Here is a 23,535-nt window from a genome sequence, read left to right as displayed (position 1 = left end):
TGCACTGCCAGCCTCTGAAGCTGCGGAGTCTGCTGTCTGCAAGGCCCTCCAGGCAGAGACCTTGACCTCTGCCATCAGCCTGTCTGGGCCTGCCCTGGCACCACCACCTAATGAAGCCCCTCCCTGAGCTGTGCATACTCGTGTATAAAACAGTGACAGGCCTGTCAGAGAGGAAGTGCCCTGACCAGAGACCCGCACAAGGCCAGATGCTCCCCTCACTCCCTGCCTACCCACACAGCCTAGACCAAGCCTGCCAAGGCCAGGACTCCTCACTCCCTTGGGCCAGAGGCCAGCTGGGCCCATGGGGCCCTGCTTTCCCATCTCTGCAGGAGAGGCTGGTCTCAGCCTCCACATGCTGTGCTCTCAGGGGTCAGCACCCATGCTTTGAGGGTCCAAACTACACCTCTGGCAGCAGCAGCCCCACTCTGAATGAGGCCACGGAGCCGGGCCCAGCGCACTCACCGGGAGGGGCTCGCACAGGGCTCTTGTCTTGCTGCTCGCGGCAGGTAGGCCTGTCTCATTGCCAACAGGCAGCTCTGGAACTTGGAAAGGCATCAGGGGCTGTAGAGGAGACAGGTCCCCATCAGAGTTAGTCCAGGGACAAGAACGCTGGAACCTGCCCAAGCCATGCAAGGTGGGCCCCAGGCAACCATGAGTATCACAGCAGCCTGAGGTTTCACATTGGGATCAGCTCTGAGCACGGCTCAAGCCGCCGTGGCGACTCCCCACAGCAGCCGTCAGGTTCAGAGGGCAGAGGGGCTAGGAGATGAGGGTGCAGTCACCCCCAGAGCGGCAGTAGCCAGGGGGAGGGGCCGGGACCAACATTTTCAGCCTCCCCAGGTGACCCTGAGGGAGGTGGTCACAGGAACACATTCCAAAAACCCAGGGTCCGGGGCAGAGAGGTGAGGGAGAGGCCCTAGCCCAGGATGCGGGGTCTGGGAGAGAGGTGGACAAGTGTCCCGCAGGCTGCTTTCTGCAGCACTGAGCCTCTCAGCACCAGCAGAGGAGCAAGGGTTCATCCCCGAGAGGGGAAACTGAGTCTCAGAAGGGCCGTGAAGAATGAATGGGATGTCAGGATGTGGTGGCTCAAGGCATCACATCCTCCTGGGGCTGGCCACACAAGCTCTCTGGGCCCCCAAAGTCCACATTTGAAAACCCAAAGGTGAGGAGCCCTGAGTCTACAAAGGGGAACCCCCCACATCCACCTGCTGAGCTCGGGGGAGAGGACAACCAGAGGCAGCTTTTAAGGCCACATTGTAGGCGTCCCAAATCTGGAGGTCTCCCTCTACCCCGGAGGCCTGCCTCCCCACCACGGGACCCACCAGGTTGATGATGGCCACAGTGAGCAGGCTGCCGATGGTCAGGACGGCCAGGGTCAGCCTCAGCAGGGGCTGTGTCTCCACCCTCTCAGAGATAGTGCAGAGCGTCCCCCGAGCTGGGCAGCACCTCTGTGGGGTAACAGGGTCAAGTCACCCAGAGCCAACAGCCTGGGCAAGGAGGGCTGGTCGCTGGCAGCCTGGGGAGGGGTATCCTCGGGAGAAGCCTCCAGGGCACTCAGGAAATTGTTCCCGAGGCAGGAGAGATGGGCACCCAACCTTGACCAGAGCAGGGGCTCAGCCCGGCCAAGCTCACCAGGGAGGGCTCCTAGGCAGGTGTCCCGAGGCAGGGAGGGAGGGCCCGCGGGGCCAGGGCTCCCCACTTACCGAGAACTTGGTGGCAAAGCACAGGCCCAGCACCAGCCCCAGTACACAGGCCACCAGCCCGAAGGACACACCCAGTGCCGCCGTCCTGGAGAGGAGGGAAGAACCTCAGTTCTGCCTAGGGCCTTCTGCCCAGGACCACCGCCCCCACCAATCCTCCGGCTCACAGCCACCTGTCCCCACCCTACCTGGTATTCTGCCCACAGCAAAGGGGACCTGTGAAAACTGTGGCCCAGCTGCCCCATGGGCAATACACAGGGTCCAGCTAGATTATGAAGATTGAGGTCAAGACCATATCACTCTTTTTGGTCCAAGTGTATAAGAAATGAGTCTGCAGCCTTTAGACTCAGAAAAAAACTATAAAAACGCATTCCCTATTACGTCTTTCTTCTTTTTTTTTTTTTTTTTTTTTTTTTTTTTTTGAGATGGAGTCTTGCTCTGTCGCCCAGGCTGGAGTGCAGTGGCATGATCTCGGCTCACTGCAACCTCCGCCTCCCAGGTTCACACCATTCTCCTGCCTCAGCCTCCCGAGTAGCTGGGATTACAGGCGCCAGCCACCACGCCCAGCTAATTTTTGTATTTTTGGTAGAGACGGGGTTTCACCATGTTGGCCAGGCTGGTCTCAAACCCCTGACTTTGAGTTATTCGCCCCTCAGCCTCCCAAAGTGCTGGGATTACAGGCGTGAGTCACCACCCGCAGCCTCCCTATTATGTCTTTATTAAGCATAGCCAAAACCACAATCCTGGTCGATGCTTCGGCCTAACTGCTCTTCTAGAAAGCACCAAGTAGCTGACCTTAGATCCCCCTTCCCTCTGACTTCACCCCCATCCCTATACCCCACCAGCAGGGCCCTAGAGCCAGAAGCATGAATCTCAGTGAGTTTTGGATAAATCATTAATCCTCTGTGCCTCAATTTCCCTATATATAAGAGAGAAAGGATGGTGCCTACAGTTTTCAGAGTCTATCCTCCTAGCACTCCAAACACCTAAGGTAAGGGCTGTCAACCAAAATGCATGCAGGCCACACATATGACAGGTGACTGAGGAGAGAGACGTTAGGGAGTAGGGAGGCCTGTGGCAGAAAACACACATTCTATTAAAAAGAAGTGTTGGTAACTCAAGGTGTGCAGCCACAGCCCCTGGTCCAGTTGCTAGGACCCCAGCAGCTGACCCCTTCCAGCCCAAATCACACAGCTCCTTGCAGGTTCATAGTCACCTTCCAGCCTGGATCCCAGTAGGCCGGACCCCCACACCCCTCCCTGCAACTGACCTGGGCATGAGCAGGACATGGACGAGCAGGATGCAGACGAAGATCAGGCTGGCACAGGCAAAGTCGTGGCGGGCCCGGGGGATGGGTGCCAGGCGGTACTAGGGGCAACAGGGACTGTGAGGGGTGGCCACCTGCAGTGCCACTTGCCCACCCTGCCTCCAGTGAGTCAGCTTTAAAAAAAACACCTCCCTGCTGGGACAGTGGCTCACGCTTGTAATCCCAGCACTTTGGGAGCCAAGGAAGGAGGTTCACTTGAGCCCAGAAGTTTGAGACCAGCCTGGGCAACATAGTGAGACCCCATCTCTATTTTTAAAATAATTAAAACCTTCCCACCCTCCTTCAGTTCCAGGTGATGTTATACTTGGTAAGTTTCGTCTGTTTCCATTCTCAGCTTTTTCCTATTTGAAGACAATGTCTTCCCCTGCCCTACACCACCTGTCTCTCTCTTTCCAAGGTCCCTGCAGAGCTCATGGCCCCAAGTACATGGACAGGAGCCAAGTCTGAGCTTCCGGGGCTGTCCTCACCTCAAACCAAGAAGCTGGCAGGTACGGAGACCATCCCGCCCCCCACCCCCATCCCCATCCCCACCCCCACTCCCACCCAGGCACCATTGCAGGATCACAGCCCCAGAAGGGTTCCTGCTGCAGGGAAGGAAAGCAGGCTCGGCGGCCCCGGCCACACTGGTCACACCCTGCCAGGTCACTTGGCCAGCAGGTTTCCTCGTGACCTCACCTAGGAAGCCCCCAACTCAGGGAGCCACACCTGAAGCTGGGGACAGGCTCTGAAGCCTCTGAGAGGCAGTTTCCTCTCTGTGAAGTGGTATAGCAGCACCCCTGGGCTGGCCGTGTGACGGTTAAATTATATAATGTGGGTGCCGAGGATGCTGCCAGAACCCAGAAGGTGCTCAGTAAAGAAATGGTCGTTATCAGTACAAAAAGCTCGTAGCAGCAAGACAGGACACTGATAACTGAGCTTTGGGTTCTCGTCTCATTGCAAGGCCAGTGCCATCAGCCTGAGGCATCCATGCCAGGATCTGCTAAGGCTTTGGCACTGGACGGAGCAAAAGTCTTGCAGACCCATGGAGGCAAATCTCTGATGGTGCATTTGGGTCATGGAATGAAGCCAACAGGAAAGAGAGCCAGGCTGGCGCTGCACCGGCCCCGCCCCTGCCCCCCGCCCAGGAGCAGCTGTGGATTCTCAGTGCCCCTCCCCTAGCCGGTCTTGGGAATGCAGGCTGCCCCATGACCTGCGTCCCCCACCCCACCCCAGGCCTGGAGACCCCATCCCTCTGCGGAGGAGGCTGCTGGGGGCCCTCACCTCACGCTCAAAGCCCTTCTCCAGGAAGATGGACCCAAAGGTGTAGAAGTCGTCAGACTTGGAGCAGCAGGGCCTGTGGGCGGGGGCAGCTGCAGTGAGATGGGGGCTGGGAAGGGGTCCATTCCCTCAGGAGGTGGCAGCAGGCAGGGGGAAGGAACAAGGCTGGGCCACCAGGCATGGGGTATGAGATGGGCCTGCCCATATGGGGGACCCCTATACGAGGGGGAGAGGAGAGGGGGGTGGGCAGAGGTCTCAGACCTCACCTCGTGGAGCTGAGCCCCTCAATGGCTGACAGCATCTCATCATCGTACGAGTCATCCTCCGACCGCCCCTTGGGGGACATGCTTCTGGAATCAGATACCCACATCTGCATCAGCACAGCGACCACCTCCAACTCTCCCAGAGGAGGGTGTGGACGTAGACACCAGTGGGGTCCCAGAACCTCAGGTGGGATGGTGAAGGAATGGGTGGGTCCCACTGAGGCCCAGAGAGGGCGAGTGAGGACCCAGCATGGCCCAGCATGGCCCAGCTGGCCAGCAGCCAAGCCAGAGGCAGAGGGCAGACCCAAGCCCCAGTCTAAGGCATCTTCGGCTACACCCCCGGGATTGGCATGGGGACCAGGACACCCACAGTCATCTCCTTCCCTTCCACCGACTCCACTGACCCCGCCAGGGCACCATACAACAGGTGCTCCATCATGTGGCCATATAGAAGGGCCAGGGGCCAGGAAACTCTGGTTCCTAGAAATGCTTTGACCCAAGCCCTGGCCAACTTCACAGAGGTCCTGGGCTGGGCCTTGCGGAGCTGCCTGCTGGACAGAGGCTGGTCAGGGCAGCCTGCTTGGAGGAGGTGGCTGCAGCAGGACTTGGCCAGGACGGCAGGGCACGCACCTGTCTGGGGTCCGGCGGTGGCGCGGAGGAACGCTCTGAAAGGGAAGGGAGGAAAGGATACAGTCATTCCCCAGAACACTGGGCCCTGAAGGCCACTGCTGGGCCAGGTTCAGCCCCTCCGGCACTTGATACACAGGACAAGGTGTCGGGGTTGTCCAAGCCACAGACATCGTGACTATAGCTGAGCGTGGTCCAGGCATCAAGGAGGACAGGGATGTTCCTGGCCATCCTGGAGTATTCTCCAAATGTCTTTGCTTCCTCTCCAGCCCCAGGAGGTGGGGCAGAGGCTGTGGCCATTTTACAGATGGGGACAGTGAGGCTGAGAGGGCAGGAGATCTTCAGCACTCACTCTCCTGCTCCTGGCTTGGGGCCCCAATCCCTGGCTCTCTGGGTGGGAGGGGGACCTACCTTAGGCCTCCGCCCGTTGGGGACGGGGGTCTCACCACTGCTCACGCTCTCACGGTGGTTGAGATGCGCAAAGGGCCGTGCCGCCCCCCAGGACTCGAGGTACCGGGTCATGCGCACTGACGCCCGCATCTTCAGGGCCGCGTCCCCCTTGGGCCTGGGGAGGTGTTGGCTGGGCGGGGGTGGCTGCTGGCTCTGCGGGCAGACATGGACATGGGCCTGTGCCACCTCCTCCCCTCTCGGCCCAGGAAGGGGCCGCCATCCCCATCCGGCTCTCCCTGAAGTGGGACGCCGCCCTGAGCCCTTGAAAAAATAAACAGCAAAGAAGCCGCTCAACCCGCAGTCCCCTTGGAGAGCGGCTGCCCTTGGGGACTAGCCAGCCAAAGCCTGGTGCACTCTGAGGCCAGGCCATATGGGGTCCCAGCTCAGTGCCCTGGCCCTGCCCCAGGCCGAGAAGAGGCTAGCAGGTACCCACCACTGTACCCAACCCCATACCCTGCTCTGCCTCCCCAGGGAGAGAGGCAGGGCTCAGGTCCCAAGCCCGAGGCCCCACTGCCCTTGAGGCTCCTTGGAACCAGAGACTCCCTGGGGCCTGAGCACCCATCAGCTCCTCCCCAGGAGGCGCCTGGGAAAGCCACAGGCATCCTACCCTGCCCTCCCACGTGTGGCTGGCACACGTTCGCTCCTTCCTGTGAGAAGCAGCCAGGAGGAAGAGGGGTGCTAGCCGCCCCGAGAAATGGCCAAGCCAGAGGCCAGCCAACCCCCAGGGCAGCGATCCAGGGAGTTCCACTTGTGTGGCCCCCAACCGCAGATGGCACAGGGCCATGACCTGCCATGTGCCTGCGAGACCCAGCCTCATGCTGGACACTCAGTAGTTCAGCCAGGCCCTGAATGCACGGCCAGCCCTACCCGCCCCCACTCATGCCACAGACCTGAGACCCCCCCCACGATCCAAGAACACATGCCTGAGGCCTTCCCCAGTTAGGGTGGCCAGACAGGACTGGAAAAGGGACAGGGAAGAGAAAGACCCGCAAGGCCACCAGAGATGAGCTTAAGCTGGCTCCAGGTCTGCTGAGTCTCTCCTTAGCCCCTGAAACATTCCTCTGCCTCCGGAAGTCCTGTCTCCTAGGGCCCCGCAAACACCCCATAGACAAGCCTCCACAGCTACAAGCACTCGATAAGCCACAGCGCAACTTTCCTGGAAACCTCTCACCTCCTTTTGGGATAGAAACATTTTTAAGCCCTTAGCTGCATCTATCTGCCTAGCCACGGGAGCCATATGGAATTCAGCCTTGGTGAGTGTCCCAGAGCAGGAAGAGCGCGCTGGCCCTGTGGTGAGCAACCTGGTGGGGGTGGGTGCGTTTCTCTGTCCCCTCCTCCATTGTGGCAACTCTGCCTACACAACACCTAGCCACTCAAGTTCAAGGTCACTGGCACTTAGCAGAGAATCCAGACACCCCAGCCCCCCTGAGAAACAAATAAAAAGCAGAAACAAAAATCAGATTCCTCAGTTCTGAGCAAACACATGCCTACTCGGAATGGGCGTGGCATTGGTATGAGCCCCATGGGGGCAGCTGCAGCCACCATCCAGTCCACAGGAGCCCACCTTGCCCCAGCCAGGCCACGCAGCGATGGCGTGAGGCAGAGCCCATAGAAGCCAGTGCAGAAAAATCCACCTCCATGTCAAAAACAGGAGCTACAGACGAGCACCCTGCACACAGGAGGGATGTCCCCAAGGTAGGAAAAATGCAGGGTGCGCGACCATGGGGCCGGCCACTGCCACCTTAGCAAGAAGGGTGGGGGGACTCGCAGTTCACTCGGTGTCCGTGAAAATCCCTGTGGAGGGAATACAAGAAACTCACTGCACAGGTCCCCTCTGAGATGTGCCGGCTGGGGACAAGGAGTCTTTCTACAACACGCCCTTCACACCTTTTGAACTCTCAACTGCGTGGATAAATGAAGTTAAACAAAAAAGAGGGTGGGGTAGGGTGGGGTGGGGGGAAGGTGGGGCCACCAAATAAATACAACTGTCCAGTTGAGTACTGCGTGCAACACTTATGCAAAACATGATTTACAGTTATCTGAAATTCAAGTCGGCCCAGGCAGCCTGCAGTTTTCCTTGCTCAACCTGGCAGCCTGCGGGGGTGGATTTTGGAGCCTCCTGGGTGAGGAGCTCTGCTTCACTCATTCAAGGGCTATCTGAGCACCAGCTTCGAGCTGGGCATCCATCTCAGCACGGGGTGGGGGGCTGCAGCCTGGAGAGGAGGAGCCCCCCGGCATGGCACTCATGCTGACAACAGACAAGGAAAATGGATAAACAAGCAAGGGCATTAGGGACGGAGGGAGGAGTGTTTTGAGTGCAGGGACCTGCGGGTGCCACCACCCTGGTAGTGGAAGGGCAGGAGGAGACCAGGTGGGGTGAGGGGGACAGGAGAGCAGGGGAAGGGGCTTGGAGGGGCGGGGCCAGGGCCGGAGTACAGGGAGAGGATCAGGGCCCTATTCTAGGAGGGTGGTGGAATGGGACACAGGTACCGGCAGGGGTTTTCCCAGATGCTGGCTCAGTATGGATGGTGCAGCACTGGAGGTGCTGGGGGCAGAGTGAGGCCAGCAGATGTGTAGGGAGGCTCACAGGCCAGCCCTTGGTCCCCCAGGGTCTGGCAGTCGGGCCAGCCCCAAGGCATAGCGAGGACCAGAGTGAAAGGAGCCACTCGCTGGCTGGGCCGACATTCTTGAGCAAGCCTCAAGGATGATTCACAGAGAAGTGGCCAGACGTGCCGGACTCCCTGAAGCAGGCCAGGGTCGGGCAGCAGACAGGCCAAGGCGGGCCCCACCTGGCCAGGGCAGTGGAACTGCCTCCTCCACCGTGGGGTCCTGGAGCTACCAGGGGACCTGCGGTCAGCACCCAGGACACTCAGAGGCTCCTGCCCAGTGGCTCCCAGGCCACTCCCTGCTTTCCTGAGTTTCATCCAAAGCTTGTTTTGAAAGTGTGTCTCTCGGAAATCTGGGAGATTAATAACCACCTCATGGAAAATAAACCAAGAGTGACGAGAATACATAGAATGCTGTGACGTGCCAGGCGCACCGCGAAGGCCTCGCTTGGATTAGCTCCTTCTGGTGAGGCAGGCGCTGTTTTCCCATCACATAGAAAAGAATGGAGGCCCAGGGAGTGGCTACTCGGTGCCTAGAATGTGGCTGGGAATAGGGAGCTCACACCTGCCCAGGCAGAGCCCTTCCCCACCTCTCCCTCCACATGGGGGTTTCCTCCAAGGTGCGGGCCAGGCTCTCCAGGGCCCCTCCAGTCCCTCCGGGTCCCCCCAGCTGCGGCCTCCGAGCCCTCGTACCCGGGGGTCAATGACCAGGTAGGTGCGGATGTTCATCTCCTTGAGGTAGGGGTCCCGCTGCTGCCCGTGCCCATCCTCCACCTCGTACGCCTTGTCCAGGTGCTTTAGCGTCGCCTCCGTGATGTGCACCCGGCTACGGGAGACCCAAGTCAGGCAGAGCCTTGGGGCCCAGAGAGGGCTGGCATCCACCCAGGGATGCACAGCAGGCAGGCCTGGGCCCCAGGCCAGCTTTTCTACATTCATCTCTCCCCCCACACCTGACCCCCACCCCCAATCGCAGAACCCTCCATCCACAGCCAGCCCCAGGCCTCCGACCCTGCTGCTACCCAGCCCAGCCTCACCCGGGTACTCCGGCTGCCTCCATCCGGTTGGCCAGGGACACGTCGTGGGACCACACGTCATACTGCCACTTGCGCAGCCCGATGACCCCGCACAGCACATTCCCCGAGTGTATGCCCACACGCATGTTGATGTCCACGCCCGTGGCCTCCCGCACCTGCCTGGGGCAGAGTGGCCCAGTCACCCCAGCCCTGCCTAAGCCCTGGGACAGGCTGAAGCTCCCAGGTGTGGGGTGGGTACAGGACAGCATGTGGGAACAGGGCAGGCACTCAGCCCACGGGAGAGAATGTTCTCAGCCTGATGGGGCTGCCTCTTCAGGAAGAGCTGAGTGCCCCATCCCCGGGAGCATACAAGTAGGTGTGGCCACAGCTGACCTCAAGGGTTAGGTAGGAGGGAGGAGGAATTCCAACTAGTCACTACAGCCCATGTTGATGGACCTAAAATACCATCACTGGGTGTTTTCCCTGCCCAGCAGCACTGGCTGGGTTTTAAAAGTTTACTGGGGGCCGGGTGTGGTGGCTCATGCCTGTAATCCCAGCACTGTGGGAGGCTGAGGCAGGCAGATCACCTGAGGTCAGGAGTTTGAGAACAGCCTGGCCAATATGGCAAAACCCTGACTCTACTAAAAATATAAAATTAGCCGGGCATGGTAGCAGGCGCCTGTAGTCCCAGCTACTTGGGAGGCTGAGACAGGAGAATTGCTTGAACCCAGGAGGCAGAGGTTGTGGTGAACCGAGATACACTCTGGGCAACACAGCGAGACTCCATCTCAAATAAATAAATAAATAAAGTTTACTGGCGTCTACAGAGGGGGTCCAGGAACCACCCAAAACCTAGCATAGACAAGGAATACAGGGGCCCAGACCATGGGCACCTTCTATGCCCCCCCAATCCCTGGGAAGCAGGGGCCCTGGGAGTTGTTGGCACCACTGAGCACAGGAGCGGAGCCCCACGGGAGAGCTTCCTTGGGGCACAGGGGACCCCCAAGACAGGAACAGAGCCTGAGTCCCCATGACAAGTGGCACCACGTGTCCACCAACAAGGCTGGGCACTGGCCAAGCCTTCCAGGGTCAGAACCAGAGGCGCACGAGGGCCTGTACAACCTCCGCCTGTTACAGGGCAGGGGCCAGCCTGAGGTCACACAGGCAGTGGTGCAGGCCAGGCCCCTCCAGCTCTGCCCAGGCTTCTTTCTGGCAACACCAGCCACCTATGGCAGGACTTCAGGAGAAGGACAGGCTGGAACACGGCCTGATGTCCAGGACGGGCAGTCCCACCGGGCCCTGCTCTGCCCCACACTGGTTAGCCTGGCTGGGCCTGCCTGGCCCTCTCCCCATACAGCCCTCTCGGCAAATTCCTCCCACAGACCCCAGCTGCTCAGAGCCACAGGGCACCTAGAGGGGAGCTGGGGGTCTCCCCGCAGCCTCAGGACCAAGCCTGACTCCAGGATCTTCACTGGGGAGCAGGAAGCAGATGGAGCCTTGGAGTCGACCCCCGGGTCTGAAAGGTCCCCCGGCTGCCTGCCCTGAAGCCTCCTGCTGTTGCTAAGACCCCATCCTTGAGGGGAGTGGAGCCCACCGCCCTGACCTCACATCACCCAGCTCTGAGCTCCGGAGATGCTTTCTGGGACTGAGAGTCACAGGCAGCACCACAGGGAGGGACGCAAACAGATGAAGTCTGAATCCTCCAGCAGGCTGGGTGGTCCAGGCAAGCTGCTTTCACCCCCAACCCCCCGAGCCTCAGTTTCCCCATCTGTGACATGGGAATGACACATCCCCTACCATGCCCAGGAGGGTCCGCCACAGGGCAGGACCCAGCGCCTGGGCCCGCCCAGGACCTACTTGATGGCCTGGCACATGTCCAGCCCCATCTTCACGCAGTTCCGGGCGTGGGTAGGCAGCGACACGGGCAGGCCCGATACACAGTAGTAGCAGTCGCCGAGGATCTTGATTCGCATGCACTCGTTGGCCTGCAGGGTGAGGGAAGGGCCTGGTCACTGGAAGATCTGGGGCTGGGACCTCTCACGACAGCCACCTCCCCTCACCCTCCAGGGTACACCCGGCTCTCTCCTGGCTGGGGGCTTGCCTCCTGGGGTCCAGTCACCAGGAGCCACTTCTGGGCCTGGCAAAAGGCTTAGCGACATGGGGGCCTCCCCAGGAGGAACCCCCAGGCAAGCACCAGAGGTGAACACGAGTGTTCCTAAGGGCCTCGGGGAGGGGTCTGCCTTGGTTTCATTTGCCCAGGTAATGTTTGAGTGCCTACTGAGTACCCGGCCCCAGGCCAGGCAAGGGGACACAGCAGTGAACAAAATAGATGCAAATCTCTGCAGCCACGGAGCTTGCACGCAGGCAGGAGGGGTGGGCACTAAACTAGAAAGACAAAAACAAAACAGTGTGCCCAGCTGTGACGGGGGCTAAGGAGAAAACCAAGGCACAGGAGGGAAGTGATGTTCCCAGGAGGCCAGCGAAGACCTCTCGGAGTTGGAATCAGAAACATTTGAGCTAAGACCCGAGGAACCGAGAGAGCCGGCCATGCCAGTCTCTGCAGGAAGAGTGCTCAAGGACTCACAGGAGCCCTGGGGCCACAAAGCTGAAGAAGAGACTGCGAGGCAGCCAGGAGGCTGCAGGAGTGGGGGGTGAGGACAGAGGTCACAGGTGTACACACCAAGGGGTCAGCAGGTTTCAAGGTCACCCAAGCAGTGGCTGTGCTGACAGGGCTTAGGGGTGGGGAGGAAAGATGATATCAATGCAGAGAGGAAAAAGGGAATGGGGAGAGTAGAGTAGGAGAGCAGCGAGGGTGGGGACTCATAGGAAAAGGCCTAGGGAGAGAAGGGGACCCCCGAGAGCCCTCTGAGGTTCATCTGAGGCACTGCTGCGTCACCAGACCCTCCTTAAGCCCTCGGCAAGGGTGGCCACATGCACCGAGGCCTCGTGGGTGGGGCTTTAGGGGAGCTGAAGAAGGAGCGCCATCTGCCTCTGCTCTCCCCTCCCCACCCTCTACCCCACTCAGCTGACCCTCGGACTGGACGCCCCAGCAGGTGGCCCTGTGCTCTGGCTTCTGGCCGGGAGGGAGCTAAGAGGGCTCTGTCCTGCAGGCTCACGAGGGCTAGGCCTGCTCCTGGAACACCATCTGTCTCCAGGACTCGAGCCTATCCTGTCCTCGTCCCTACTCTGTGCCCATCAGCCATCACAGACCCAGGCCCCAGACACAGCACCAGCCCTGCCTCCAGGTCCCCTGCACCTGCCCAGCCTGGGAACCATCCCTGGCCTGTGCCCTCTGCCAATTACTCAGTTTCAGCGTGTGCCAGATGTTTCCTGCTGGGCCCCATCTGGCACATGCTGAGTGAGTTCTGAGTGACCGCAAGGACAAGAGGACAGTGGCTTTCCTAGAAAGCAGGCAACCTTGGCAGACCTGGATACTAGGCTCCAGCTACCCTGATCTCCTCTCGGACCAGGCACAGGACTGCCCATGGACCCAGCCCAGCTCTCGGGGATGTAGGAGAGGCCACATTCCCCAGGCTGCTCCACTGGCTGACAGTCCCCTGTGTCTCTGACACTTGGAGTTGGGGACCTGGGTCTTGTGCGGAGGTGTGACTTGCATGCCTCTGAGAGAGGAGGCCCTGGCTCTTGGAAAGAGCTTACACTTCTGGAATTTGATTGTAGATAGGAGAAAAGGCTGGGACCAGCCCTGCCCAACTCTGCCCAGAGATTAGATGCTCTGACTGGGAAGCTGGCACCTGCCATGGCCTCCCTTTCCCCATCTGTGCAATAGGGCCACGCCTCCTGGGCCTGCTGGAGAGGGAAGACTGTGTCCAAGGGCAAGGGACCCTCTGTGTGGGCTTTATGGTAAGGAAAGGGCCAGCTGTGGCCCGAGCCCAGGGCCCCTGCCTCACATGAGGCCCAACCTCTGGGGCTCCCAGCTGCTGGTTCAGAAGCCATGCAGATCCTGAAGGAAGGTTCCAGGCTAGACAGGCCCTCTGAGTCACTCAGTCCACAATCCCCAGGATGGGACAGTTTTCCAGAGCATCCCTGACCAGTGCAATCCTGTAGAAGCTTGGTTACCCCCTGCAACAGGGAGCCCACTTCCAGTCCCTCCTGGGATTGAGTAGCTCTGATCATGAAAAATTCTTCCCAGTGTGAAGTCATAACTTGCCTCCCATCAAGTTCTAGACCATTGATTCTCTGCCCACAGAGACACCTGTGGGGCTCTTACAAATTCTGGCCAGGCGCAGTGGCTCACACCTGTAATCCCAGCACTTTGAGAGGTCGAGGCAGGTGGATCACAAGGTCAGGAAATCAAGACCATCCTGGCTAACATGGTGAAACCCCGTCTCTACACTAAAAATACAAAAAATTAGCCAGGCATGGTGGCAGGCACCTGTAGTCCCAGCTACTCAGGAGGGTGAGGCAGGAGAATGGTGTGAACCCGGGAGGCGGGGCTTGCAGTGAGCAGAGATCACACCACTGCACTCCAGCCTGGGCAACAGAGCAAGACTCTGTCTCACAAAAAAAAAAAAAAAAATGCTGATGGGGCAGGGCGTGATGGTGCATGCCTGTAATCCTAGCACTTTGGGAGGCTGAGGTGGGTGGATCACTTGAGCATAGGAATTCAAGACCAGCCTGGACAATGTAGCAAAACCCCATCTCCACAAAATACAAAAAAATTAGCCTGGGGTTGTGGTGCACACCTGTAGTCACAGCTGCTTGGGAGGCTGAAGTGGGAGGACGCCTGAGCCCAGGCAGGTTGAGGCTGCTGTGAGCCATGATTATGCCATTGCACTTCACGCTAGGTGAAGACAGAGCAAGACTCTGTCTCAAAAACAAAACAAAACAGAACTCTGATGGGTGTGGACACGGGCACCGGTGTTTTATTTAAGCTTTCCATGTGATTTGCATGTACAGCCAGGATAGGGAGCCACCACCTTAAATCTTACACTTCAGTCTCTATTTAATGGCTACCACTTCCAGGAAGCCTGCCCTGATCACCTGAGGCTGGGCTAGGTGCTCCCCAGGCTTCCTGGCCCCCACACTTCTCTTCTTCAAAGCACATACCATGTAGGCCCAAGGCCCCACCCAGACTCAGGGCCTGGCACTTACCCTCTCTCAGGACCATTTGGTCCATTAATGGAAATGTTGCTTGCCTGACCCCCTCCCTGCCTGGCACGTGTCGAGCTCCTCAGCATCCTGGTCCTTGCCTCAGCCCTTATGTCCTTGCATGTCAGACCTTGTGCCCTTGTCCCCCTCACACCTCACACCCACACTGAGCATGTTCACCCCATGGACACACGGGGCTTTCTTTCTACTCCAGGCTTTGTCTATGCTGTTCCCCCTGCTAAGAACACTGTTCCCTTTCCTCCTCAGATATTTTTTCAAGTATCTCAGACTTTAAGGTTGGCCAGGAGCGGTGGCTCACGGCTGTAATCCCAGCACTTGGGAGGCCAAGAAGGGATGATCACTTGAGGTCAGGAGTTCGAGACCAGCCTGGCCTACATGGCGAAATCCCATTGCTACAAAAAAAAAAAAAACAAAAAATTAGCCAGGCGTGGTGGCGCATGCCTGTAGTCCCAGCTACTCAGGAGGCTGAGGCATGAGAATCACTTGAGCCTGGCAGGTCGAGGCTGCAGTGAGCAGTGATGGCACCACTGCACTCCAGCCTTCACGACAGAGTGAGACTCCATCTCACAAAAACAAACAAACAAAACGTAAAAGTTTAATGTGCACATGATTCACCTCAGATCTTGTGAAAAGCAGCTTCTGGGTGAAGCTGGGCATTCCACAGTCCTCCTGAGCTACCAGGTGAGTGCTAGCCTTGCCAGTGAGGATGGAGCCATCTCTTCCTCCTGAGCCCCCATCTGAGCTCCAGAGCCCCAGTATATTGCCTAGTGTGCACTGTCAGTCTCCCCACTGGCCTCTCACTCTGGGTGCACAGGATCCTGGCTGCCGTGGCCACCACTCACCCCCACCTTTACCATGGGGTGCTTGTGTTTGCTGGCTGGATGCTAAAATTCAGCCACGCCTCCCCATCCCAATTCCAGCAGGGCGCTGAACGCAGGACACCCCTGGGGATGTAATAGGCAGGGGAGGGGCCTGGCTTTGCCCATTATAGGCCGGCGGGCTCACCTTGGCGATCTGGTCGAACTTGCCAAAGAGCTCATTCAGCACCACCACCAACTCCTTGGGGGAACAGTCGCTGGCCAGCTGCGTGAAGCCCACGATGTCCGCATAGAGGATGCTGGGGATGGGGCAGGGTGGGAGGGAGTGTCAGAGCCAGGCTCCTGGACAGCAGCAGCAGGAGCACGGAGGACTGTCTGGAGCCCCAGGAGCCTGCCAGGCCTGAGCCCATTCACCCCTGTCCTTCCTCGGCCTCCATAGGGATGGGAGAGTCGCGCCCAGCCATAGAGACAGATTAAAGTTCCAGGGGCTTCACGTTAAAGCAGAAGGGAGCAAAATTCAGAGCCTGCAGGAGCCCTCGGCCCCACCCCAGGCCCTATCACTGCAGACAGCCGAAGGGCACTCCTGCAGGCAGCCCGGAGCCTTCCCCTTTCCCATCCAATGTTCACCACAGCACAGACTTCAGAACTCCCCGGTGAGAGGCAGCTCCATGCTCCCTCAAGCCAACCTCCACGCCCAGCACTTTACAGGCATTGAGTCCTCACACAACCCTTGCAGAACTCCCGTTCTACAGATGCACAAACTGAGGCTCCAGGACATTGAGACTTGCTGGGAAGCCAAGAGCTGGCATCTGCACCAGTTCTCCCTGTTCCAAAGTCCTTAAGCTCATGGACCATCCACAGCCCAGAGAAAAGGCAGCGGGCCAGCCTTGGATGTAATGCTGGCACTGCAGGCAGAGGACCCAGGGGGTCTCCTGGGACCCACATCTACACTCAACGGCACCCAGCACCCACATCGACACTTGACAAACTCAGGTCAGTGCATTCAAGTAAAACTTTGTGGTTCCCTGCAAATCAGCCAAAGACAGGTGTCAGAACCGGGGCACTCTTGGGCACCAAGGCCGGGGGGCTTTACCTCATTCTGGGGGTCCTGTGCTCCCTTGAGAACCATCTGAAAGGGCCCCTTCCTTCACAAAAGCTATGTTTGCTCACACGGTTTTACAGTTTTGGGGGGATGCTAGATCTTTCAATACCAATCTAAATTCTCTAATTTAAGAGCCCTGATCTGATCCTGCCCACAAGTGGGGGTTCTGAGGCCCAGGGAGGGCCCCAGATTGACCTGGAACCATGGGGCCCTCTCCCAATCCCTATATGGGCAGGGGTCTGAGCCTCCAGATAGGGCGGGGAGGCCGCCTGGGGGCCGGTGGAACAGTGGACCCAGTCCCCGGGATATGCTGATCACACGTCTCACCGCCCACCTGACATTCTGGTGCCTCTTGACGTAGAGGCTGTGGAAGTTGTTGTCGGGCATGCAGCGACGGTCACCATGCTCCTTGAGCCGTTCGATGATGGCCAGCTTCATGCCCATGGAGATGTGGGCCGGAAGCACTGACAGCAGCAGGTTCTCCTGGGTGCGGGTGGGCAGACCAGCAGAGGGACCGGCAGAGCGACCGGCGGAGGGACCAGCGGGGGACAGGCAGGGTAGCATCAGGGCCCAGACCTGGCCTCCCTGGCCCCCATCCTCCCTGGCCCCCATCCTCCCTGCCTGCCTGCCCTGCCCACAATGTCCCCATCTCTGCTCTTGTCCTCCACCAACCCAACTGGGCATCTACCTCCCATGTACCCAGCAGCCCCCGGGACTCAGGCTGACTGAGAAAGGGCTCTTTCAGCTGGGGAGGCTAAGCTGATGGGTGAGCAGCCTGGAGCCACTACGGCCTTCTCTGCCGCCACCTGGGGACAGCGTGCCCAGGACTGAAACCACACAGAGGAAGGCAGAGTCAAGGGTCAGCAGGCTATGGTTACCCTGCTGGAGCCCAGGACTCACCGAGGTGAGACCTGCATGGGTGTCTGGCCATGCACCTCATGCACATGGCAGCATGAGTGTCTCATGTCCAACAGAAAGAGGAAGAGGACAGGGGTGCACAGGGTGAGGAGTGGGGGCCGGGTCCCACCTGCTGGCGCTTCTCGATGCGCAGCTTCCGACGGATCTGGATGCACTTCACAGTGTAGGTGAAGAGGTCCCGGGATGCATCCTGCATTTGGTGCTTGTGGAAGGCGCCTGTCAGGTTCCCGCACAGGAAGATGACTGCGTTGGCCAGCAGCTGTGGGTAGACCGGGGTTTGGCTCATTATGTGGCCTGGCCCATGCCCTCCCGAGGCACCAGACCCCTAGGCGGACTAGTAATGGCACCTCTTCCCATTCCCTGACCTTCAACCCACTGAGAATGGCACTCTTCTTGGGGCAGACAGGGAAACTGAGGCCCAGACAGGAGCTAGTCTCCTAGTGAGTCACTAGGACTGCAAGACCAGGACACCCAGGGAGGCAGAAGAGACCACCTCACAGAGCCCAGGGCCCGAGGGGCATGCGTGCTAAGGGCAGTCCCAGAGGGCACAGCGCCCAGCTCGCTGTGTGGAGGGCCAGCCTCTGCCTGGAGAGGACACCAGGCCTGGTCAGGGGGAAAACACATCTCTAAACCCCCAATAATTATGAACAGAAGATTCACTCATTCAACACAAAGACACAAGGCAGCGTCCTGGGGTACTCCCCCAAGCCCCGTCAGGACAGGGCCTGCGAGGGGAAACTTCCGCAATGGGACTCACCCCACGACAGTGTCCCTGAACCGGGAGGCAAGGCCTGAGGTCACGACCCTGAGGGCTGAGCCACAGGGGAGCCCTAGGCCAGCAAAGCAAAGGCCAGAGGGCAGGGCCACGCCTGGAGCCCAGCTTCCAAGCAGACTTGGAGAGGGCCCGGCCTTGGAGCAGGCTGTCTGCAAACACGGCTCTGGGGCCTTTGGGTCTGATTCACCCAGAGGGGACCCCCCCATCTGCCCTTAGACCCAGACCACAAAACCTCCCCCAGAGGCCTTAGCCCATCCCTCACCTGCAGCCCCACCTGGACACTGGGTGTCGTGAAGCCTCCCATCAAAGAACCGAGCACCAGGAGGTGGGAGGCAGTGGAGACGGCCCCAACGGCGACAGCGCCCCGCATGCTGAAGGGCAGTAGCGTGTACACCACGAAGACGATGAACAGGAAGAAGGGCACCTGTGGATGCAGCCTGGTGAGCCCGGTGCCCCAAGATGCTGCCCCAGGCCGTACAGCCCCCGGAACCCTGCACCACAGCAGCCCACCCAGTGTGTATCCTTAGGTTGGCTGCCTCGCCACCCCCTGCGTGGGCAGACATACAAGGGAACAAGAAAAGCCATCATGTGTTTCTAGGGTGGGCCCGGCCACAAGGTTCATGGTTTCCTGTGCTGATCCACTGCCTGTGGCCACCCTAGGTGGGAGGCTCCATGCCCCGCGTGATCCAGGGAGCCCCCACCTGGTGCCCCTGCCACGTGGTTCTCGCTCAGCAGAAATGATTACCGGGAGGCTGAGGCACCCTCTCACCAGCTGCCTCCAGCAATGCGGCCCCACCCGCCCTCCCTCCACCCCCAGAGCTGCCCCACCATCCCCACCAGCTGGTCCTGCGTCCACCCCTCTGGGAGTGCTGCCCTCTCCCTCCCCTTCAGTCCACATGGTTTCCTTGGGCCTCACCCCACCCCGCCCCAGCCACAGGAGCTGTCATAGGACCCAGGCCCACTGGTCAGAGTGTGCTACCGCTTGGTGACAGCCTCTCCGGGACTGGGCCCATGACCACAGCCAGGCCAGTGTGGCTCAAGCCTGCAGGTCGAGCTGGTTGAGAAAGGGCCCTCTCTCTCAGCTGGGGTGGGCAGCCTGGAGCCGCTGTGAACTTCTCTGCCCCCACCTGGGGACAGCATGCCCGGGGCCGAAGCTGTCCAGAGGCCCCAGTTCCAGTTACCCACTGGAGCCCAGCACTGACCCCTTGGCCTTTCCTGACACAGGAACCAGTTTGTGCCTTTTTGCCTCTTTGAGCTGAAGTTCTGTCATCTCCAACCAAACTGGAGCCACCCAAAAGTGCTGCAGCCCAGCGTCCAAGTGGATGCTCTCCCCACCTCAGCCCTGTCAATGCAGAGAACTTACAGGGACAAAACCAGCCTGGGGCCATCCTAGACACACAGCCAAGCGTGGGGCAGGAAGGGCCTGTGGCATGCCCACCAACCACGGGGATGGGAGCTGCTGAGGGCGCAGCCGGCAGGGAGTCCAGAGTTCCTGTTACCTGCTCCCACGCACAGGCCGCCTTTGTCCATGCGTCGAACACCAGCACATAGCCCAGCGCCACCAAGCAGGCCCAGGTGAGCAGCGCCAAGGCCCTGAGCCAGCGCCGCAGGAGACACTCGACGTACATCAGCACAGAGAGGGCCGCAAACACCGCCAGCGCCAGGAACGCCATGCCCAGAATGGCCTGGTGTCTGGAGGGGTCCTGGGTGGAGCAAACAGACAGAAATGCCTCAGCTTTCCCCAGTGCAGAGCCACCTCCTCCAGAAAGCCTGTCGGGCCAGCTGCCTCACTTACAGCTTCCTCCACATGAAGAGTGTGGATGCACCCTCCCACACCTGGTTCCCATTCACCTTCTGGCCTTTGTCGCCTCTGCCAAGGCTGCCTCAACCACCCCCTTCCCATCATCTCGGGAACCAGAGCATCACCCACAGCCCCGCCCATGATGCCATCACACTCCATCTGCCTCTGCCTCCTCTCTGGGTTCCCACGGTGCTCTGTGCACAGCCGCAGGTGATACCACAAGCACAGGGCAGGACTCATTCACAGGCAGAGCCTTGGAAAGCCGCCCAAAGAGGACACTGCGCCTGGCCCTCAGTGAGTGAGCAGAGGCTGGTGAGGGATACCAGGAAAAGTCATCCCACAGGGGAGGAGCTGGGGCAATGGCACAGAGGTGGGACGGGACGGGCACAGCATCCGGGAGGTCCGTGGGGGCAGAGGCCTGATCTGGGGGCTGGCACACAGTAGCAAGCGTCCTGTGGTTGGTAGCCACATGGATCCAGGCTGCACTGGCAGCTGCTAGGTCCTGGCCACTTCACTCACATAAACACCCTGGAGTTTCTGAGTGTTCTTCTAGAACTCAGCTAATCAAATTTACATTCACTAAAAAGAAAATGGGCTGGGCATGGTGGCTCACGCCTATAATCCCAGCACTTTGGGAGGCCGAGGCAGGTGGATCAGCTGAGGTCAGGAATTTGAGACCAGCCTGGCCAACATGGTGAAGCCCTGTCTTTACTAAAAATACAAAAATTAGCCAGGCGTCGTGGCATGGGCCTGTAATCCCAGCTACTCGGGAGGCTGAGGCAGGAGAATCACTTGAACCTAGGAGGTGGAGGCTGCAGCGAGCCAAGTTGGTGCCATTGCACTCCAGCCTGGGCAACAAGAGTGAAACTCTTTTTTTTGAAAAATGCAGTTCCTCAGTCACATTACCTACTTTTTAAATGCTCAATAGCTAAACACAGCTAGTGGCTGTACCAAGGCAAGTGCCTGGGCCAGAAATGACATGAGTGGTGCCAGCCTGGAGAGCTGTGTTAAAAAGGATTCTGAGGCCGGGCACAGTGGTTCACACCTGTAATCCCAACACTTTGGGAGGCCAAGGCAGGAGGATTGCTTGAGGCCAGGAGTTCAAGACCAGCCTGGGCAACATAGCGAGGCCATGTCTCTACAAAAACAAACAAACAAACAAACAAAAAAAAAAACAAAAGGAGGATTCTGAGAATGTAGACAGGCTCAGTGTGGAGTGTAGGGATTGATTAATGATGTCTGCATGGGTACAGGAAGTGAGGGCAGTGATACGCAGGCCATCCCTGACCCAGGTCTTCAGTAGAATCAAATTTCATCATGGAGAAAAATGAGAGTGGTTTATCTGGACAAGTTAATGTAATGTCTGAAACCACTCCAGACTTCAAAATTGAATTAAAGTTAGAGAGGCTGGGCATGGTTGTGCATGCTTGTACTCCCAGCTACTCAGGAGGATAAGCCAGGATGATTACTTGAACCCAGGAGTTCAAGGCCAACCTGGGCAACAAAGCAAGGCCCAGTTTCAAAAAAAATTTTTTTTAATTAGAAACTTGTCTTCTACCAGTCTAAATGTGCTGTAAAAGACAGAGCATTGGTCGGGCATGGTGGCTCACGTCTATAAGCCCAGCACTTTGGGGGGCCGAAGCAGGTGGATCACCTGAGGTCGGGAGTTCGAGACCAGCCTGGCCAACATGGTGAAAGCCCATCTCTACTAAAAATACAAAAATTAGCTGGGCATGGTGGCATGCACCTGTCATCCTAGCTACTCGGAAGGCTGATGCAGGAGAATTGCTTGAGCCCAGGAGATGGAGGTTGCAGTGAGCCGAGATCATGCCACTGCACTCCAGCCTGGGTGACAGAGTGAGACTCTGTCTCAAAAAAAAACAAAAACAAAACAAAACAAACAAAAAAGCATAGCATTTTACAGAAGAGGAAACTGAGGCTAAGAGAAGATAGCAGCTTGGCCAAGGTTGGGGCCGAGACGTGAAGCCCAGGGGCTGCCCTCACTCACCCCCTGGCTGAAGGCGATGATGATGAGGGCCACGCAGGCAGTGGCGGCCACCAGCAGGAGCGTGAGCAGCAGCGGCCCATGCTGGCTGGTGAGCTGGTACTTCTCGTAGAGCGCATCTTGGTCAGGGCCCTCCTCGCCCTCGTTGAGGAAGTAGCGCCCCTTGGCTGGCATCCTCCACCCTTGGCACGCGTGTCGTTAAGGGGCCGTTAAGGAGGTCCCAGGGCCTGGAGGGCATCTGTCTGCCAATACCCTCCCCCGTGGGCCTAGGCCTCTGTCCTCTCCAAGGCAGGCAAGCAGGGCTGGGGAGAGGGCCTCTGGGCCTGCTGCTCCATGGCCAACGAGGGGTCTGCTCAGCTCTGGCACCAGGCCTCACTCACTGTGCCGCCAGCATCCTCCTGTGCATCCAGATTGGGCTGACTCCACACGCAGTTCCTCAGCTCTGTGGAGACGAAGCAGACAGGAACTTGACCTAATGGGCCAAGTCAGGGGAGGGCTAGCATCAGGGAGAGCTGGGCCCAGGCCTCACAGCACCGAGTCTGATTTATCCATCTTAACCCTAACCTAACTTTTATGTCCTGTTGTCGTAAAGCTAGTCCCCTGTGTCTTCTAGAACTGCACTGTCCAAGACAGTAGCCACTAGCCACATGTGGCTGCTTTTTTTTTTTTTTCAAGACAGGGCCTCACTCTGTTGCCCAGGCTGGAGTGCAGTGGCACAATCATAGCTCACTGCAGCCTCAAACTCCCGGGCTCAAGTGATTCTCCCACCTCAGCCTCCTAAGTAGCTGGGACTACAGGTGTGCAGCTAATTTTTAAATTCTCTTTTGTAGAGATGGGGGTCTCCCCCTGCTGCCCAGGGTGGTTTTGAACTTGTGGGCTCAAGCAATCCTCCTGCCTCAGCCTCCCAAAGTGCTGGGATTACAGGCATGAGCCACCATGCCCAGCCACTACTTTAAATTAAATTTAAATTAATTTAAAATAAAATTAGAAATTCAGTCCCTCAGTCACACTAGCCACATTTCAAATACTCAACAGCCAGCCAGGCATGGTGGCTCATGCCTGTAATCCCAGCACTTTGAGAGGTCAAGGCAGGCAGATCACCTGAGGTCAGGAGTTCGAGACCAGCCTGGCCCACGTGGTAAAACCCCCTCTCCACTAAAAATACAAAAATTAGCCGGACATGGTGACGTGTGTCTGTAATCCCAGCTACTCGGGAAGCTGAGGCAGGAGAATGGCTTGAACCTGGGAGGCAAATTTTGCAGTGAGCTGAGATCATGCCATTGCATCCAGCCTGGGCAACAGAGTGAGACTCCATCTCAAAAAAAAAAAAAAAATTCAAATACCCAATGGCTACATGCAGCTGCTGTACTAGACAGCACAGATAAACAGAGCATGTCTATCATCACAGAAGCTTCTACAGGCCAGCTCTGCTCTGCATGTTTCACTGTTTTGCTTTCACACAAAGGTCTCTGATCCATTTCGATTCACTCTGGGTATGGTGTGAGGTAGGGATCAAGGTTCACTTATTTTTTCCATATGGATATTGAATTATCCCAGCAGTGTTCAGTGAACCGGCCATCCTCTCTCTGAATTTCAGTGGAGCCGCCTCTGTCATAAGTCAGGTGATCACACACAGATGGTGTCTGTTTCCAGGCTCTGCTCTGTCCCCATGGTCCTGGTGCAATCACCACATTCACTTCATTTTCCAGTGAGTCTCATGCCTCCAGGCACAGAGGGTTCCAA

At 58.3% G+C, this 23,535-nt stretch overlaps 1 protein-coding gene across 14 annotated transcripts in view; it reads right to left on the bottom strand.

The window, feature by feature from the left end:
• The window catches only part of ADCY7 (adenylate cyclase 7), a 72,176-nt gene that overhangs the window by 7,976 nt on the left and 40,665 nt on the right, over positions 1-23,535 (bottom strand). For 5 of the 14 annotated variants that reach the window (XM_055366009.2, XM_055366010.2, XM_004057631.5 and 2 more), the window contains exons 2-18: positions 21,796-22,234; positions 19,486-19,689; positions 18,249-18,410; positions 17,321-17,470; positions 16,628-16,776; positions 15,379-15,490; positions 11,101-11,228; positions 9,265-9,423; positions 8,924-9,056; positions 5,586-5,777; positions 5,178-5,212; positions 4,551-4,634; positions 4,288-4,360; positions 2,971-3,068; positions 1,704-1,788; positions 1,323-1,448; positions 463-561 (exon numbers count right to left, since the gene is read on the bottom strand). In XM_055366009.2, coding sequence (XP_055221984.2) covers positions 463-561; positions 1,323-1,448; positions 1,704-1,788; positions 2,971-3,068; positions 4,288-4,360; positions 4,551-4,634; positions 5,178-5,212; positions 5,586-5,777; positions 8,924-9,056; positions 9,265-9,423; positions 11,101-11,228; positions 15,379-15,490; positions 16,628-16,776; positions 17,321-17,470; positions 18,249-18,410; positions 19,486-19,689; positions 21,796-21,966 — 2,160 coding nt within the window. In that variant the 5' untranslated portion in view covers positions 21,967-22,234. The remainder of the gene's footprint in view (positions 1-462; positions 562-1,322; positions 1,449-1,703; positions 1,789-2,970; positions 3,069-4,287; positions 4,361-4,550; positions 4,635-5,177; positions 5,213-5,585; positions 5,778-8,923; positions 9,057-9,264; positions 9,424-11,100; positions 11,229-15,378; positions 15,491-16,627; positions 16,777-17,320; positions 17,471-18,248; positions 18,411-19,485; positions 19,690-21,795; positions 22,235-23,535) is intronic. The other 9 variants (XM_063700192.1, XM_019012556.4, XM_055366016.2 and 6 more) reach the window with 5 other exon arrangements.

Source organism: Gorilla gorilla, chromosome 18 (genome assembly GCF_029281585.2).
Source record: "Gorilla gorilla gorilla isolate KB3781 chromosome 18, NHGRI_mGorGor1-v2.1_pri, whole genome shotgun sequence".
Classification (NCBI taxonomy): Eukaryota; Metazoa; Chordata; class Mammalia; order Primates; family Hominidae; genus Gorilla; species Gorilla gorilla.
Note: the sequence above shows the minus strand (reverse complement) of the source record. Positions and strands in the feature narration are given on the sequence as shown.